At 40.5% G+C, this 19713-nt stretch overlaps 2 protein-coding genes across 5 annotated transcripts in view; one reads left to right on the top strand and one right to left on the bottom strand.

Moving 5' to 3' along the window:
- The window catches only part of CMTM3 (CKLF like MARVEL transmembrane domain containing 3), a 37574-nt gene extending 19115 nt beyond the window's left edge, over window positions 1-18459 (top strand). The window contains exons 3-5 of one of the 3 annotated variants that reach the window (XM_019492912.2): window positions 576-671; window positions 1850-1970; window positions 18106-18459. In XM_019492912.2, the coding sequence (XP_019348457.1) occupies window positions 576-671; window positions 1850-1970; window positions 18106-18140 (252 nt within the window). In that variant the 3' untranslated portion in view covers window positions 18141-18459. Of the gene's footprint in view, window positions 1-575; window positions 672-1849; window positions 1971-3723; window positions 5759-18105 lie in introns of those variants that run through there. The other 2 variants (XM_006269831.4, XM_059713883.1) reach the window with 2 other exon arrangements.
- Window positions 8561-19713, bottom strand: part of CMTM4 (CKLF like MARVEL transmembrane domain containing 4) — a 66536-nt gene continuing 55383 nt past the window's right edge. For both annotated transcript variants that reach the window (XM_006269825.4, XM_019492911.2), the window contains exon 4: window positions 8561-18660. In XM_006269825.4, the coding sequence (XP_006269887.1) occupies window positions 18484-18660 (177 nt within the window). In that variant the 3' untranslated portion in view covers window positions 8561-18483. The remainder of the gene's footprint in view (window positions 18661-19713) is intronic.

The following is a 19713-nucleotide window of genomic DNA, read 5'->3' as shown; positions in this document are numbered from 1 at the left end:
CTGATAGAAAGCAAGTGCTCCCACCCCAGAAAGCCTATAATTGCATCTATAAACGCAAGAGTCTTTTAAAATTTCAGGTGAAAGTGCTGTTTTCCACCATCATTTCTGCAATAGCTGTGCATGCATTACATTTCAGCTGACAGAAGAAAAATCTCTCACAACAATTGCCAATGCCTTGTCAGGTTGCATTAGGATAAGAGATGGCCGTGACACCAAGAAAACATTCCTGATTTGGTCTCAAAGGTGAAATGTTCTTTACTTTAAAGCGTGGTGTAGCATTACTCAGACTCCTGGCTCAAGCCAGGATAATATACTCTTCTCACACATGTGAGGCTTGTCCTGGGTCAACCGAGAATTTAGCTACCAGCTCCATGCCTATTTACTTTCTTTTTCAGTTTGATTCATTTCTTGATACCTGGGAAATCAAAGATTCATCTGCTACACTACAACAGATGTATGTGGAGAGAACAGAAGCGTGATAGATGACCCGAGACATGAGTCCAATGACATTTTTGTTATGTTAACATCATTCTAAGAGGAATTTAACATGTTACCATCATCTGGCTTTTTTACAGGATTTCTTGCGCTGTGTCACTGCCGCCATTATATATTTTGCCATCTCAATTGCTGCAGTCTCAAAATATTCAGATGGAGCAGCCAAAGCAGCAGGAGTAAGTACAGTTATTACACTCTTGCAACTTGGTGATTTGTCCTTGGCCAGACTTTAGAAACCTCCCCACCCCGATGTTTTGCCAAGCCCAGCATCGGTCCCAGGCAAAGAAACACAACCTGTTGTTTAGAACAAGGGACTAGGAATCAGACCCTGGGTCCTGTTCCCAATGTTGCTACTCCCCCTGGCATGTCCCTTACTGTGCTTTCATTTCTCCCTCCGCAAAATGTAAATAGTACTTAACCTGCTCCTGTAGAGAGGGCTGAAAAGGTCATTGTATTTTATCAAATCTGATCCATGCTGCAAATATTTTCCCTCTTGTGCCTCTACTGCCTGATTTGGCACCGATATGTTGAAACAGGAGCAATGTCATTTTCCCCTCTAAACACCACGTCACCATACAGCCTGCCTGAAGAGCTCTTCCTTGGACTGAGTTCAGAGTCAGCACTGTGTGGTCAGAACTGAGACATGTTTTCTCCATCTGTAATGTGAGGCTAAGAAAAACTAAATGTTTAATGCAGCATGAATAATACACATTAAAATCATGCAGTATTTTAAAAAATATTTTGGGATGCTTCTCCTCCCAAACCAGAGCCCTGACCAAACTGGATATTGAAGAAGATTGATTTTAATTCCACCTTTGTCACTATTTTTGTGGCTGGGTAGCATCACTGAATGAAGGATTTATGCTGCAAAGCAGTTGCAGGAGGTCTCCTACTTTTTCCAGCCTGCTTGTCCTGTGACTATGGATAGACACAACACTGCTTATCCATCAGTAGACAAGTTCTGTGGCAGCTGCAGGTCTTATAATATGGTAAAAACTAGGATGGAAAACTGGTTTAAAGGGCATTCCTCTGGCCCAGAGGGCAAACAGCAGTGTTAGTCCAGCAAAGGCGGTCTCCGGTAGTGCCTTCTGAGCAGATGTGCCAACTGCAGGATGGTGGGTACAGGTGGAGCCTCTACAAGGCAGTCTTGGGGTCATTGGGCAAGCTTCCCATGAGCCTACACTTTCATAGGTGCAAAGGTTCAGAATAACATCTGGAGTGGCAAAACACTGAGCATGGCCCTTGTTGAAACTGTTTCTGTACTATCTGAGCCCCCGCAGCTTTATGTCAACTAACTGCTGTCGTTTTTGCTGCTGATGTGAACTGCTAATAAAAAGGTGTCCTCCTGCCATAGGTATTTGGATTCATAGCCACGGTAGTGTTTGCCATCGATTTCTACATTACCTTTAACGACCTGGTCACATTTCTCAAACAAGGCAATTCTTCCAATGACAACGAAGCGCAGAAGTCAGAAGGTAGGTAAAACACCCCCTTTGGTTTCACAAGGGCACCTCTGATGCCCACCTGACAGCCAACAAATGTTTCCAGCATTAACAAGTACAAGCAGGCTCTGTCCTCAAGGCCTAGGTCTTGCTGGCATTTGGAGGGGGTTTTTTTACCTTCCACGAGAAACCTATGCTCTGAACAAACCAAGATAGTTGTTCTGCACTTCACTGAATACCAGAATAGTTAATGCTCAACAGTTAGCTCAAAATGTTTTCAGGGTTTTCAGGGACACTCTCTTTCCCTTCACCATTTCTAATACTCTGATTTTACTTGGGGAAAGGACAAGTTTTGTCCCTCAGTAGGATAGATCAGTAACTCTCTCACCCATTTATTATAGTATGGATCCAGTTAAAGCTCTATTACTTTTTAATATAGGACTGACTTGCATAGACCTCAGGATGTAGGCTGCATCATTCACTTCTGGTATAAGCAGATACCACTTGGACCAAGCTTAACAAAAGGCCAAAGTTGGAAAGCTCTGAACCTCTCAAACACTAATGATAAAATGTTATTGCCCATTTCTGTTTGAGCGGCAACATCACGTTCTGGAGTATGAGGTCTTTAGTTACCACAACTTACTTTTGGTATGTGTGTGTTACTACGAGCAGTATTAAGCAGTCACATGCTAGAACATGAGGGGTGTCTTTGGATGCAGAATCGGACTTTCTCTTCCTAATCCACCCAAAGCATTCTCCCCACAAAATCTACCAGGCTCAGGATATTTAGGAGGATTAGACTCCTCAACAGAGGGTATGGCAACATTGCTACAGGGCCCTGCTTTAATACTTCCTTTTAGAAGTACCAAAGCATGGCACAGTACGGGTGGTTACTGCACCGTGAGTGCAGCACACAGGTAGATTTCACCACTACATCACCGTAGCAGCGCACTATACCCAGGGAGCGCACCACTACAGTGACGGAGATGATAATCACATGTAGACACATGCGATTACTACACTGCCATAGTGTGCTTTACGGCAATGTGTACGTGCACCCAGAGGCAATATGGTAGACTCAAATATTGTTTTTGCAATAAACAGGAGCAAAACCATGAGAAAAACCACCACGCCAGCAGCAAAGTGGCTACTCTCTCTGACAAAATTGAGGTGGTTTGTCATGTTAGTCTGAAGTCGGACAGAAGGCAGGGCAGGGTGGCACCTTGCAGACTAGCTCATTCAGAAATGCTTGAAGTTTTCCTAGACACCATCCTATTTCACAGATGCACTTCATCCATTCATAGCAGCTGACAAAGTAGACTGTCGCCTATGAAAGCTTATTGATTTCTTAATGAGTCTTTAAGGTGCCACCTTGTTCTGGCTCCTGCCTGACAACATACAGTACAGACTCTATGATAGCCTCCATTTAGTGGCATCTCTGCAGCTTTTTCCACTTGAGGTGTCAAATTGAATTTGTCTGAGGCAAAAGAATTTGTGGATGTACCATGCTATGTTAAGAATCATCATTTAACAGACCTCCACTAGTAATCCTATGAAGGAGCTGGCGAAGACACATTGCTAAATGCAATAAACTCTGGTTAATTTGCCTCTCCAACGGAAATGCAAGTAACGGTGGCAATTTCTAATAGTGAACCGTTTTAAGGAGTTGGTAATAAGCAAGGGCACTGCTAGAGAATCAGCAGAGCTGGAGCATACTGTCAAAACAGCAGGCAAGGGCGGCAGTGCAGCTTTCAGTTTCCTCTCTCATCAGCCTCTTTGGTTTCAGATGAGAACTCCGATTCGGACTCGGACTGAAGAACAGAGCATTGACAGACTGTGGTGTCAAAGGGAAGAGAGGACCAAGCACTTTCCTATTTGCTGAATGCACTGCCAACTAACAGCTTTCCCCTTCTGCTGTGGGTCTCTGGCACCAGTATTCTCCCTCTTCACCTCACTGGTTACAGGCTCACCAAAGCAAGTGGCGCAGTGACGTGTGGGGAGGAGAATACTCCCCTGGCAGGTATCATTTCTTTGGAAACAGATGATTCTGCAGCAGTTCAGCCTTGTGCAGAGATCCATGTGTTAACATGAATCTCAGCTCTCCTTGGCCTGCCCTTGTTCAGCGCTACAATTTACTGAGTGAACAGGAACGTAGTATTGTAACAGAGCTTATCTTTTAACATGCTTTCTTTATTCCAAACCTTTTACACTTCCAGCTTTAATCTTTCTTGCTATACCAAAGTCAAGAGGCATGGAATGCCTTTTAATGTTTTGGGGTTTTTTTTCAGATTAAGCAGTAATCTTGTAGATGAAGTCTCAGTACCTTTCCTATCTCCAGCACTGATGGTGTAGGGTATAGTGAATGCACGGGGTTTCATACTGCATTTAACTCTGTCTGCTGCCTACATGTGACAAGGAGAAAATAAGCAGCAGGAAATGTGAAACATGAACAAATCTCAAAGCAGGTCTGAGCCTTGGCTCAGACACTGGCTCAGTGGACCTTACATTTTCCATCATTTGTAGAATTTGCTAGGGACAAGTCACTGACTTCCCAAGCTGCTTTCTTGGGACCACTTCCCAGCCTTCTCATCTTTCCAAAGTGGGGCTGATGCACCATCCTAACCTCACCTTCCTGCCGCTTTCACAGAAGCCCCAAGTACAGTCTGCCCGTTTACAGCTCCAGGTTACTGCAGAACGTCCAGGCAGGGCTGGCTCAGAGCCATTGCAGCAGCCTGCAGGGACTTCGGAGCGAGGTATTGCTGCCTTATTTCTTGATCTGTACTGTTAGTAGCCCTCCAGTCAAGAGCAGTGAGTATTCCAGGTCTGAGAACATCTGGGCTCCCAGCTCCTGACCATCACACGGCCAAGAATGCTGGGGTACAGGACACGACACAGAGATAAGTCTTCTGCAAATCTCAGGACAGCTCTAGCCTAGGAGGGCAAGACTCCCTCCCCACTGTGAAGAGGTGAAGTCCAGCCTCACAGTTAGTGCAGTGAAGCTTGCTTTCCCTCCCCACTCAGGTTTTTTGGAAAGAAGACACAGCTTGTCCACTGTAGCATTTCTGGAATAAATCCCTGCATTTACAGGGTTCTCTTAGGGGAGACTATTTTCACAGGTAACATAAGCTACCTGGAATAGTCAGAGCTTGAGAGAATGCCAGTCCATATCTCAAGCAATTATGCCAAATGACTTTTTTCTTGTAGCATTTGCTTTTAACTGTTTCAAAGAAATAATTTTATATTAAAAAAAAAAAAAAAGGCATTTTAACAGAGTCTGGGAACAGGTAGTTTAAAACAAAACAAAAAAACCTCACAAGACCAGATGGTACCTGAAGAGTGAATAAGGTGGTAAAACATGAAAGGCATTTTTTTGCTGGACACAAAACTATCGCTTGCATTTCAGTTACAGGCTAGCAGCTGGCTGCTAGCTGGCTACAGGCAAGGCACTTCCTAGCAGTGCACACATATGTCAAAAGGAAGAGCTGCCTGAATAAAGAGGTATCCAAAAGGCAGCCTCTTGCTTCTCCACAATTCCTTGTTCCAGACCTCTGAAGGATACACAGCAATAATGAATGTTCGTTTCCAAAGGCAATACGTAATCTTTGCTTTGTTCAGGACTTCTTCTGTGTGGAATTATTCGTTTCTTTAAGCCTTTATCCTGTCATGTTTACTGGCATTTACTGTGACATTAGTGGAACTGTGGTATCATTTTTTTACATTGTTTTGTAATTTTAATTTTGATATGTAATGCATGTCACAGCTGGAAACGAGCACATGGGAGCCTTTATAAAGCAGGCTCCATTAAACTTCCTTTAATAGAAGCTGAGCTTTGTGTTTTCCTTTGAGACTCCCACCCATTGCCTGGCACCCCGCAAATGACACAGGAAGACAGCTATGCCTCCCTGCCGCTATGACACTGCTTGCCCACCTATTAACAAGGACATATACCTTTCCTCTAGCCCATACACTACATTTCATTAGTCTCTTCAGTAATTATTGCAGGTATGCAAAGGGCTGTGTGCTTTGAAATCTAATAGTATTGAAGGACATGATATTGCCTCTTGAGTTTTTTTCCATTGCTACAAATTCTCCTTAAATAAAATGAATTGTGTTTTTTTTTCATGTGGACAAGTCTGTAAGCCAACAGAAGATCCATATAAAGTGAATCTGATACCAGTTTTTGCTAGCTGCTGATCAGGTTGCCTCTTCACAATTTTAAAATTAGCATCAAGATGTTAGGGGCTTTTGGAGGGGTTTTTTGTTTGTTTGTTTTAAAAGTCAGCTCCTGGAGTCCTGTGAGTATATCAGCTCTTATGTGTCTTATCTAGGTATCTCAGTATTGAAAAAAAGACTGCTGGGTTTGGGGTTTTTAAAAGGTATTTATTCCAAATAAAGAAAACCTGAAAAGTATTTTTTTTTAAATCACATGAATTTAAAACTAATTATGACTTGGGGCCTGGTTCATACCTTTTGTTAGTGTTTGCAGTTGGCAAACCCTAAGGTCCTGATTTTTTAAATATTTTAGCTTATCTGCTTCTTTCCCAGACCTGAGGGGAAGCATTTCATGTCTAATGTCATTCTTGACTGTAGAATTTCTTTTTAAACTAACCAACCAGAATTAATGGAAATTCTTGTTGCTCATTGTCTGTGAAAATATCTGTATGTGAGGACATTTGCTGTTACTCTGAAACAGTCAATGCAACAACAGTGTTATAATCAAACAGCTATTGTTTTCAGGCCTAAACTTTGTCCATTTTCTGACAATGATAACCATAAATTACAAAGCACCTGAATGCTAATATAGGCATAATTTTACCTACCCCCACAGTACAGCCATCTCTAGTTCAGACTTCAGCAATTCTCCAACAGAGCACTATACAATAGATGAATAAAGAAAAAGTCTGGAACAGCAAAGTGCAGAGCAAATTTACATAGGGACAATATAATACTCCCATGATTAACGCTCCTCGCTGAGAATCAAAGATATAGGTAGGGAGAAAAAGATCTCCATTTACAGGCCAGATGGAAGGCTGTCTCACTATTTTGCCTCAACTCTTCGTTGTCAAAAGCCTTTTATTCTTATCAGTGGAAGCTTTGTTCATGTCTTCTAATATATTACTAGGCAAGTGATAGCACAGGAATGTTACCTGGCAGGGAACTCACAACCACCTCTGTACAGAGCATTTTTAGACCATCCATTAACTCACAAGCTTGACAGCTGCAAGCCACAAAACAAAGAGAGGAGCTGTGCTTTTGATTATTTTCCTTGGTGACAACCACTGATTTCAAAGCCTACATTTAATGACCCACACCTTGCCTGGTCTAGGATACAACACTAGGCTGCATCAGGGCATGCAGATCCTAGCCTGATGAAAAACATGCAAGTGCCTGCAATCTGGTATTAATAAAGTATGTTTCTGGTGGCCTGGCCTCAAAAGTCACTGGAAACTAAGGTATTTACCGTTGTGGGGTGGTCTAAACCTCAATGAAACTAGGTCTCCACAGAAATGCATCGCAAACTAAATCAGTTATTTTTTTTAGCCTGTTCTAGGATACCACAGAGCAATCACTTCCAGTGGGGCTGGGAGGGGGGCAGAAGCAAAACAACTAACAGCAGCTACTTGGCATCGCTCAGGACTATCGAGAGCACCAAGGGTTACAATGCCAGCAGCATGTTAACATGTTCTGCATTTACATAGCATCTAGCATAACAGGGTCCCTGCCTGTGACTGGGTCTCGGGTACGACTTCAGTACAGAAAACAACCCGCTCCTGATGGTGTTGCTGCCCAGCTTTCTGACCATGGTGTCAGGCTGCCTGCAAGACATGTGGGCCAACTGGAACTGGACCAGCTGGTAGCAGTTTATCATTTTTGGCAATACTTTTTGAAGAAAAGCACATCACACAAGCACTTGGCACTCCCTCAGCGAATCCTCCATCCAGCAGAGCAGGCTGCGGTGGATGCTGGGGTGAGAGAGTATGGTAGGCTCTTCTTCAGATACCTTGTAAACAGCTCCCAAATTTCCGAGTTTTTCACAGCATTCAATGAACACATTTCTTAAGAAGTTTCCCTTCCTAACACCTCTCACCTGCCGAGCCAAATTACTTTCATCATGCTAAAAGCGCATATAATGACAACATTCATCTTCTTGCCAAGTTGCTCTCCAACTCCAGCAGTCTGTGGGGGCAGGTTACTTACTTCCTCCAAAATTTTGGTTTTGGGTTCTCCTTACATTTCAAAGTGCAACTCTACAAATCACAATAAGCTACAGCATTTCACTCCGTTACGCTGTACTAGACAAACCTCCCTAAGAGATCCTGCCGCAGCCAAGCACTTTTTCAACAAGGCAGCTCCACGTGCTTTCAGCTGTATGAAACGTCTCCAAGACAGCTGACTCAAAGACAGCTGACTCAAACGTCTCAAAGACAGGTGACAGGTTTCCATTAACTTTCGTATCCAGAGTGTCTCCTTGTTTCATTATTATCCACAACTCAGTCATAATTTCTTTAAATGTCTGAGACAATGTCTCATAAGCATCAGTTATTAAATACACTAATAAGTATGTTAACAACTATGACACTCAGTTCTGCATTACCATATTACATTTACAGATGAAGACAATATTTTAGCACTTTAACATGTCCATTTATTAAACAAGAAATCCTTCACAAATGATTCCATACTATATTGATCAGAGATTAGTGTTCAGAAAACTACTATTTCCCTACATACAAAAATACAGATTTTTACCACTATGAAGACAATCAGAAGAGTACCATGAAAATTTGTAGAGCTCAGTATCTTATTATATCAAAAAGGACAACAACAAAAACAGAGACAAACTCAAAGGTAATGCAATACTACATTTTGAATTGGGAAATTACAAAAAAGTTATTGTGCCCATATACAAAAGATTGGATAAGCAAAATGACATTTTAAACTGATAAAATACACCATTAAATTGTGTTATAAAGACATGTATTTTTAAAAACATAGGCAAGATAAAATAGGAAGTTAGAGACTGCCTTCTGTATCACATAATAAATTTATTACAATCCTTCAACTTTTATTTGCAGTTTAGCAATAATAAGAACAGAAAAGAAGTGGGTAACATACAAAAGAATAAGCTGTCACTAGAAAATAAGTTTAGGAAGTGCATTTCCTTTGCTTATGCTGAAATGATTTGGCCTTTGAAGTTATTCAAAGCATCAAAAGAGCCTGACAGTCACTATACATGCCGTTTCAGGTTAAACGCATTACCAAGACTGAAAATGACACCAGTTTGGAGTGGACAGTAGTTACGTAGAGCAGAAACCTTCGATTGTTTTTGCAAACCATCTTGCCCATGGCCTTGACTGATTTAACATAGCTGCAAGCACAGCAACCAAAATCCAGCTAAGTGACATCAAGCTGGAAACTCCTCATACACACGTTTTGCTTGAATGAAGTTTTCTCAAAATTAAATTAAAACCAATTGGTCAGAACATGCATTCATACACGAAGGGGAGATAACATGGGAGTGGAAGGGAGGGGCTGATCCTGCCGTCCTGGAAGCCAGCAGGGAGTTCTGCCTGAGGAACGTCTGCAGAATCAGGCTCTGATTTGCAATGGCACATAAAACATGCTCAAAATACTTTCTCGGCAGAAGATTACAATTTTCTGAGGAAACCAAGAGTGGCAGAGGGGGAAAGGGGTGTCAGGGTCACACAGATGAATTGTGCTCAAATTGAGTCCACTATGCCCAGCCTAGAAGTCAGCAAGTTCAAAAGACAGATGGTTATAACTCTGATTTACCATGCAGATTTGAAAATAAGGAAAGCTTTACTTTCACCTGGTATTCCTGAGCCTTCTGCTGCTCATGCTCACAACTGGCAGTACTGGAACGTGTGCCTGTCACCTGAGGTCTTTCAATCAAGGCAGGATGCCTTCTTTTAGAAGGTCTGCTTTAGCTCAGCTCCAAGTATCAGCTGGATGCAGGACTGTTTGGATCAGACAGTTCCAGTCTGTTCCTTTACAGGGACTTAGCTCCCAGGATGTATCTGCATCCCACAAACAGGAATCTCACAAAGGAGAGGGTACATGTATTTGATAGTTTAGTTCACTCACCCCATGTTTGAACAATTTTCCATTATCAGGTAACTGGCTCACGCAGAGCAGAAGAGGTACAATTTTCCTGTTCCACCATAAGATCAGAACATAACTATTTAGTGCACCAAAGAAAAACAAACAGGCTGGTTTCCATTAAGGCTGGTATTAGTGAAAACACAACAAGGAGCCAAAAGTGTGTTAGTCAGCCATGTTACAAAAATAGCGTTTACTGGTTTAATACATTTACATCTCTACCTTTATGATTGACAAGTGCTTATATCACATAAGGAAGGCACCCTAGGTGAAATAGATTTTCCAATATTTGTTTACAAGTACATGAAAAGACATAACAAGTATCAACTTTGCAAATCAAAATTGAGCAATACAATGAGTAATAAATACACACTTTACTATTTTTATCATGGGTTCCTGAACCCTTACAAGCTCCAACATATACAAATAGTTTCAATTGACACCAATGTAGAAGAGAAGAAACCTGGACAGGTAAGACACCTCGCAAATAGCTAAATCTTACATTCTAGGATATCCTAAATGTTGTCTTTTAAGTGTAAGAGTTATTTTAAAATGCAAATTTGTCACAGTGCAAATCAAAAATAAGATCTCACATGAGCGCTGCAACTTACTATTTAAAGCTTCACTAACAGTAGTGCCAAGATGCACTGTCCCTCCACAAAATCCAACAAGTAGGAACCAGTAAACATTCAAGATCTAACTATTAATGGTAGGAAAAAAAAAAAAAGGTAGCAAGTTTTAAAATACAAAATGCTAACCAGAACCACATTAACCTTATAGACGTCAGGATCAACATAGCATCGCAAAAATATTTAGACTATTACACTTCTGGGATTAAAGGTTACCAAAAGTAATAACTCAGACTAGTTAGAGGGTATGTCCTTTCAAAACACACAAAGGTTTCAACTAAATATGTCTATTAAGACATTTGTCCAAAAACAGTACCCTGAAATTCATCATTTTCTGGACAATAATCCTTACCAGTCAGAAGAGGCAGATGTTTGTATTTCATTCAGTTACTCCAGCATTTCCCATCTAGATGTTGTTATAGCTGCAGGGACCAGCCCCAACCAAAGAACAAGGAAAAGGTCCAAAAGCCTGTTTACAAGATCTGGACACTGCCTTTTGAAATGTTCCTATGTCTTCATCATGAATCGATGAAGACAGTTTTCATATTCTTCAATATATGTTAACTGGCTTATATTTCATCCATGAAATCCATGGGACAGAGATAAAACCTTCATAGTAAATTCAAAGCTCTATATTATAAATATGTCAATCAAGGTAACTATGTATATTGAATATAAAAACAAAATTAAATATCTTCTGCTTGCCAAATATAATTTAAGAAGGAACCTCTTTGATTAGTTATAAAAAATATTATTAGCCCATAGCAATTAAAAGGCAACTCTTCACTAGCCCCTCTGGGATTGTGGATACGAAAGTTTAGCAAATGCCAGCACAAGATGTACTTACATTTTCTGAGATAAATAAGCAACTTTCATTCATGGGTATATATAAGAACACTTCTGAAAGCTGCGTATCCCAAAAGAAAAATCAGACTTCATCATGTATTCCAAGTCAAAGGACACTATAATCACAGTGTACGTAGAGTTTCTCCTAAAAAGCATATTCTAAAATATAAATGGTTAAATTAGGGACAGATCTTTTTCTTTTAATTAAACAATTATAACAAAAAACAAAACTACTAGAGCCAGACTACTTCACTATCTCCCAAACGGATCCACCAGATCTGAAACCCCCCTGCTCCTGTGACCAAGAGAGACAGTCAATACAGTGGCAGTAAGAAAAAAACCCAAAACAAACACACAAAAAAAAACCTCTACAGAAGTTTCCTGAGAATTCCTGAATACAGAGCAGAGCCCTGGACTAAAAACAATTTAAAATTAATTCTGCCTATAGTTTTAGTGACTTCCCCCATTCAAATGAAAGGAAGACTTTCCTCATCACTTCATTAGCTATTTTCAAGCAACCTTTCCAGCTCCCTTCCTGAAACATTCTTGTTCGGTGCAGATTTCAGTTTCATTTCAAAATGGCCATATGTCATTTCCAATATATGTGAGAACAAGTATAAACACACAGTAGTTTACAACTGCTCTCTCCACATCATCTGTCTGAGTTAGTTTTGGCCACAATGCTACACTCCCCTGCATGGGGAGGACCCTGAAGAAATCCCATGCAAGGAAACAGCCTTGACTGTAGGGATAACTTAAGGGCAAAACATTTTGCAAGACTGGTGCCTTCAACCTGTACTTCCTTCCCAGAAACCCTCTGGTCTTCTGGCGGAGGCAGCACTTGCATGCTGTAGCAACTACTGCTCTTCAAATGAGTGAATGCTATGACATCAATATTACGGGTAACTTAACAGTGTATCTTTAAAATCCATAGATGAGTTTTGATGACCTTGATTTCTGATTAGGGATGGTGCTGGCTCCTCAGGGTTAAAAGTCAAAGGAGCACAGCTTTCTAAGCCTGCTTTTACCATTGACTCACTTAGCCTCATGTCTCCCCCTTCTGGAGGACTGCAGAAAACGTTCCCTGCCTCCATCCCAGGCGCATTGATAATTATTAATGTGCACATGCTATTTTGAAAATAGTTATGTAAGTGCTAAGTATTATTAGCTCCCTGCACACTTTGGTCATGATCAAATTCTGCCCACTTATTTGCTAAATATCAGTTGAAGCTATCTGGCTCCAGGCCTTTAAATGTGAGGGCCTATATCTTCTTTATGCTTCTGTTTAGACTGAAAGCTGTTCATGTTTTTACACTGCATCTGCAGGAAGATGGATGACACTATTTTTAATAGCATTTGAATTGCAGATCTCTTCAAACTTTTTGTGAAAGGTGCTCAACAGAACCACTGTATTATTAATCACCACTTCCAGAAAGGAAATGGGTTAGAATAGTTGAAAAAAGGATTATGGGAGAAAAAAAACAAACATGCATGGGAAGGCTTAAGGTAGGGAAATAGTCCCTATCAAAAAAAGAAAGATGAATTACAAACTTTGCAACAGGAAGGTGAAATGGGTATGGCAAGCACTTGTTCTACCCCCACAAGAGTTCAGGAAGGCTAAAAGCAAGAAGGGAAAGTCTTCCTTTGCTTAGAAAGGTTAAACCTGATGTTTCATGGAAAAGTTTGGAGACAAATTCTACAACCCAAATGCACGCAACTGTCTGGGCCATCTTTTTGAAGAGTAGTTCTCTTACTAATCCACACACTCTTCCCACTAAAGGAGGAGAATATTTTGAGAATCCCTAGAGCTCGCGATGTTACAAATGGAACAAAGATACTTTTATATGAAGATTTGTATTGAAGCCTTCCACAGCCAAGTGATGAGAATCACCAATCTAAAAAAAATACCAGAAATTGCTGACTGTCCCTCCAACTCTCCTCGGCTCCCTCCAGCATCTTGTACTGCCAGACACAGGAGGCTGAGAACAGAGGAGTCCCAGACGGTTCCAAGCCATGGGCTACAGGCTGAATGCAAATCATACGAAACACCCGAGGAGTTATTCTTCCCTAAAGTAAAGCTCATCACAAAGTTTAACATTGGATCACACTGGCAGAGCATCTTTAAGGTCCTTGTCTGGCTGCATTTAAGTCTTTAAACAACAGGCATCCCTTAAGCATGAAAAACAACCGTAATAAGCCTTGCCACCAGAGCCAAGCAAAGCCTTGTAGACTTTTGAATACCTGGAAGTAATGGCTGTCATATATAAAGGCCGACCACTGTTTAAAGACCACTACATTCTGGGAAGCTGAGACCTCAGAGATCCCAATGCTAGAAGTCTCTCTCTGGAAGAAGCATAGACAGAGACTCTCCAAGTCTTTTAAACTATGTGCTTGCATTTCTGTGGGGTACAATAGAGGACTTCTGTGCAAAACAGATTCTAAATTTATGGAGGGGAAAAAAAAAAATCTACAAAAAAAAATCTATCACCAAACAATATCACAAATAAAAAAGAGCAGGTTCTGGACAATCTGTAGGTTTCTAAAGGCAAGTAGAATGGAGGACTATGTCCAAAAACTACCAAAACCCGAGGACTAGACAGAAGGAAAAAGGAACCAGCTACACGACTAGGCCAACCACCCCCCCGAGTGCTTGGTTCTCTACTAGGTTTTCTGTAAAAATTCTCTCAGGCACAGAGCAGTTTGCATGCTGCTACGGTCATGTTGCCAGGTGTCAAACGTATCATGATGTTGATAAAGGTGCATATAATAGAGCTACTAGGAGAAAAAAAAACTCCACCCACATGTGCAGCTGCCACTGCCAATAAGTAACTATTTTATTCATGTTATACGACCCTTATGCAATGTATACTACTATGGAAAAACCTGTGCCCTTATCTTTGCCGACACACTGAAATACACTGGACTTCACTACTTATCTGAGGGCAGTATTTGCCCCACAAGAAAACCCTGATCCTCACCATTGTTTCACGTATCCAATTTCCACACCGTCCATCAGTTTGGTTTTCAATTTAGCTTCATTTACGCTGTTGGGGTTCCTTTGAGAAGCTCAGCAGTGTTCTCATGAACTATAAGAAATCATCCCTCTATTATTACCAAATAAGTAAGAGCAGGACTAACTGATGGTAAAGCAAAACTGTAATCCATTAGGAAGCAGCAATTAATAAGCATGTATTTTCTATGCACATCTCACAAAAAAAAAAAAAAATCCCTGCATTTTTTTTCCAAGAAGGCCAACTGCAATCTTCAATAGGATTATCAATTTCAAATTTGTTGGAAAAGGGTTTATTTCATTACACTACCATATATATGGGATGTTCACTATGTACATATGATTTTCTATCCCAGCTTCAAGCATATCCAGCTTCTTCAAATTAAAGATCAAAAATAATGTTTTCCAAAACTAATACATCACTAGCTCAGATTAAAAAGAGTATATGTGCACTACACGAACATCATCTTTGGTCCCCAAAATAAGGAAGCTCCACATTTTTCTATTTACCAGTGTATTTAAGACCTGTCTCTCATTAGTTTTCTGCTGAAACTCAACTCCAATGACTGTTTCAACTACGTAAAAATGTAAGTAATAAACAATGGGATACTATGCACAACATATCAAACACATTGTATTTCAAGTGTAACCATTTCAGGTCATACTATATGTTACTGTATGATCCTGTATCATACCATGTTAGAGGTATCAGTGTATTGCTCATGTTTAGTCAGGCATCTGCAGCCCCCATGCACGCTAACAAGAACTATTTGTGAATCAACTGGCAAAGCACTATCAACTTTCCCCTACTTCCCCACGTAACGAAAGACACAAGTTAAAAGATATCAACAGCTCATAAAATTGTAGATGCTGAGCACAAGATTATTCAGTAATCAGAACATTAATCAAGGTCAACAACAAACCATAGGGAAAACCAGGGGACTACGGGACATCCCATGTTTTATTCCTTTTTCTAAACAACAACTGGAATAAACTCCTGCTACATTAACGAGCCTTACTACTGTGCCACACAGGGTGTGAACAGATGTAACAGCTGTAACATTTCAAAGTGAAACGCACTTAAAAATGCTTCATTGGTAATGCTTCAAAATTTAAACATTACTGCCAGGGGACACGCTTACATCCCCTGTACCGTTCCTGGCAGAAATGTTTAAAACTCCTGCAGCCTTGTTTAGCACTGGCCTGAGGATGCTAGAGCAGGCTGTAGTGACCTTCGGCTCCTGTCTCAGCTTCCCCTCCCTTCATAGGGAAAAGAGATAGAGGAGAGGGAAGGGTGGAAGGGGCTGGGCCCACTGTCAGCGCTGCCGCAGCAGTCAATGGGGAGGAAGAAGGGGTAAGCCCAGCTCCAGTGTACTGTCCCTGGGCATATGTAATGAAGTGAAACGCTACAAAATAGTATTTCATATGAAGAGGTGCCTAAAGCGTTTCAGTTACTTTTGGAACATTTCAATTGTTATGGCTCTTAGCACCCAGTTTATTCGTTTGCTCCATGACTTCAGTTGAAACGCCATCCTACAAGTATAAATGTGGAGCAGACAGTATCTTCCAGATGTCTCTTTTTGGAGCTTTCGGTAAGATTTCTACATTCTCTTTTTTATACAGCCTAGATGTCACTGTGTTTAATTTTTAACATGTTTTGATGAATACTCATTTTCATTTAACAATTAACAGCATCTATAAACTCCCTCACACCCCTCCAATGTTCGGTACAGTGAGCGGAAATACAGAGCACCAATAGGCATGATAAACTCCATCATTCAGTAGATCGAACTACAGGTTTCATATGATGTCCAAAAATCCTGGTGAAGAGCAACTTTAAATTAATAAGCCATCTGTGTTGTTAGCTAACTTGTAGGTTCAAGTGAGCTTCAACAGTTAGGTGTTCAGACTCTAAACTCAGCCCTACCTTCAACTAGAGCATTCACTGAAATGTAACATAACATTAAAATGTTAGGAGAGATCAATTACCAAGTTAAAAAAAAAGTTTTTAAAACGTTCTTTTAATTTAATCACTAACCTGAATCTTGAAAATATCTAAGTTTGCTTTTGACCATTAATGTAGCTTGGACTGGAAACAACATACATGATGGATGATAAAAACAGATGAGTCAGTTCCATTTTCTGGCTTTCATGCACTAGCACAATGCTGCATTGCCTAAGATGTGAACAGTGAAGCATAGTGTTTAAATCCTGAGCTCTCTATCTTCTTTGGAAGTTAAAAAGAAAAACAAAATCACAAACATATTTCTAATGATTGTAGGGTTGGTAAAAGTGTTTTGCAAAAGTCACATGTTGTACCTGAAAGTGACTGGACAGTACCTCTGAATTTTACTGTCCTTCATACTTAGCATTCCAAATATTTACTGGTACAAGTATGTATAAGTATGCTGGGAATAGCTACGTGCAAATGCAATGCTTAAAGTCAACTCAGATCAGGTGCGAGCAAGCAGAACTCCACTGATTTCAAAGATCTCCCAATTTCTATGAGGTTGGACCTTGACTAGTGATTTTTTTCTTCCTTCATCTACAACAAACAGGAAACTTGCTGAAATGTGCACTTACTCATGTGCCAACCATGATCCACATGACAAACAGACATAACAACATAGACAACATTAAATATTGGGAAGTCTTCCAATTACAATTAACAGATTCTACTTGTATTATTGCAGAATATAGTCTCCAATTAGAAAACATGAATTCTTCTCCTCACTGAAACTGGAATGTAAATAAGAAAACTTAAACTAGGGAGAAGGGCTTATAAACATAAACAGTGAAAAACAATAGAGTCCACCATACTGTCTTCCTTACAACCTAATCTGCAAAGGAGCATTATAAAAACATTTGTAGATAATACCCACATTGGACAGATCAACTTACATTAGTTACTACCAACCAGTTTAAAAATAAAACAAGAGAGTCATGTGACCAGCCCAGACCAGAATATGCCATGAAATGCATTAATCATATGCAAAATGCAGTATTGCAGTCTTGGAAAGATGGATTTTTCTGGCTCCTAACATTTCCAGAAAGCTGAACCTAGGAGTTAGGAACAACTGTCACTGAGGTGTAGATGATTATTTGATAATTATTCCAAAAAGGATTTTGTTATTGAAAGTTATGCAACATATTCAAAACCACTCACAGATACCTACATACTTGTTCTGCCTAGGTTGTGCTGACCACAGAGCAGGCATATGTACTCATTTTGCCCATGTAGAAGCCCAAGTTCTAATACAGCCAAGGTCATAAAAGAAGCTTATTTGGTGGCTTCGGCATTGTCAATAGTGTAGGTCTGTCTGCATCATCACATCCACCAGCTCAAACATCCAACATGGTTGCCTGTCTCAGCGATACAAACGTACCAAGAAATAAACTGTGGAAGTGAGAACTGAATTGCATTGGCAAAGCTGCATAAGGAAGTGTACAGAATTGGTGTACATGGTCTCTAGCTAATGTTATTGCTATCTGTCCCTCACTTTCTATTCATGTGCAACGCACTGAATTTTGAAGGCGGCTTTGTTTTTCTTCTCTCTTTTAGGAAACAATGTTGGTTACAACATTCCTGCTGGATGAAGAGATAGTGGTAGAATACGATGAGTCTCTACAGCCTGAAACTGGAAAAAGTACCCTACAGGTGTTTAATCAAAATACTAACAGACTTCAGACACCTACGTGGACTTTTCATACAGATCTTGCTTTGTGTGGCCAGTACTTATAGCCTTCATGTAAATGGACTCTGAACAAAATGTAGATCAACGTATTTCTCTGTACACACAGCCAGGTATTTTCTGCCAAGACAGGCTCTCCCTTCTCTTCCTAAAAATATGGAAAACTGAAAACTACATGAACTTTACTTGATGAGAGAAAATAAAACGTTCGTTTTCCCTCCTCACAGTCCTCTCCCCAGATGTAGCTTTCATGCATCATCCAAACGCTGAATCTCAGGATGCTGATCCACTTCTCTCGACTCTGTCCGGGCCCGCAAGTAATTGCTGGTCTGCCGGCTGTTCTGCTGCCTGCCGTTCATTTGCCATTTCTTAACAGCTAAATACAGACTCACAGCATACACTGCCATTGCCAAGAAACCAAATATCTAAAAGGAACAGCAGCAAAATTTGTCAAAGGCAAACTTCAAAATCAAGTTTCCCAATAAAACCTTGAAAAGCTTTAGTACTTCAAAGGTTTGTAACCTTCTGCACTGTTTGTTGCACTGACACACTCTTGGGGCCTCCAAATGTCAACTTTTAAATACATTCTAACAGTTGTGAAAAGTACTAGGATTGATGATCCTAGAGCTAAAACCTGCCATAAATCCCTGGAGGCACATTATACTAAATAGCAAGGAAGGCAGGGCTAACTGCCCTGGACTCCTGATCACAGGACATAATGAGTTAGCATGCCCATTCCCTCAATTTCCTTCATATAGGTTTCTTTAGAGCTGTTGCAGTACTTTCACTGTTATTATAACCACCCATATAAAAAGCTTAAATTTACCAGGTCAAGCACAGAAGCAGTTACCATATCTGTACAATCCTGAAGGAAATTCAAGAATGCCCATACTCCCCCATAAAGAAAAAGAATTTAGCAAGGAAGTTGTAACAACTTTAAAGCGGGTTTGATTTCATATGCACTGGGATAAGTTTGTGCACTACAGTGCAGTCTACAGTATAGATCCCCAAGCTAACTGCAGCAGCATGGAGTATCATGCTGGCAGCAAACTGAACTGGCCCACATGGAGCTCTGTGCTGCTGAGGCTGGATTGCCTGTCATATTAACTAGCCTGGATGTCCTTATGCTACACCTTCAAGCTGCAGTATAGCTATACCCTGAATGCTGAACACTTAAAAGTACAATTTAATGTTGCATTTATGACTAATTAAACTGGCAAACTTCCTGAACAGCTAAGTCTAAAATACTTAATGTCTTTGGCTCCTGCCATCAAAAAAGTAACATTTTTGACCATTCAATTTCACCCTAAGCTGGAGGTCAAACAAGTTCTTGAAATCAAAACACTGATTGGCCAACATGTGAAAGAGAAACAAGATCCTGAGTCTAGAGTAGGGGTGGGCAAAACGTGGCCTGCAGGCCGGATATGGCCTGCCAGGCCATTCTATCCAGCCTGCAGAGTCCCTAAATTTTAGAAAAT

Source organism: Alligator mississippiensis, chromosome 10 (genome assembly GCF_030867095.1).
Source record: "Alligator mississippiensis isolate rAllMis1 chromosome 10, rAllMis1, whole genome shotgun sequence".
NCBI lineage: Eukaryota > Metazoa > Chordata > Crocodylia > Alligatoridae > Alligator > Alligator mississippiensis.
This window is presented reverse-complemented; position numbering and strand designations above follow the sequence as displayed.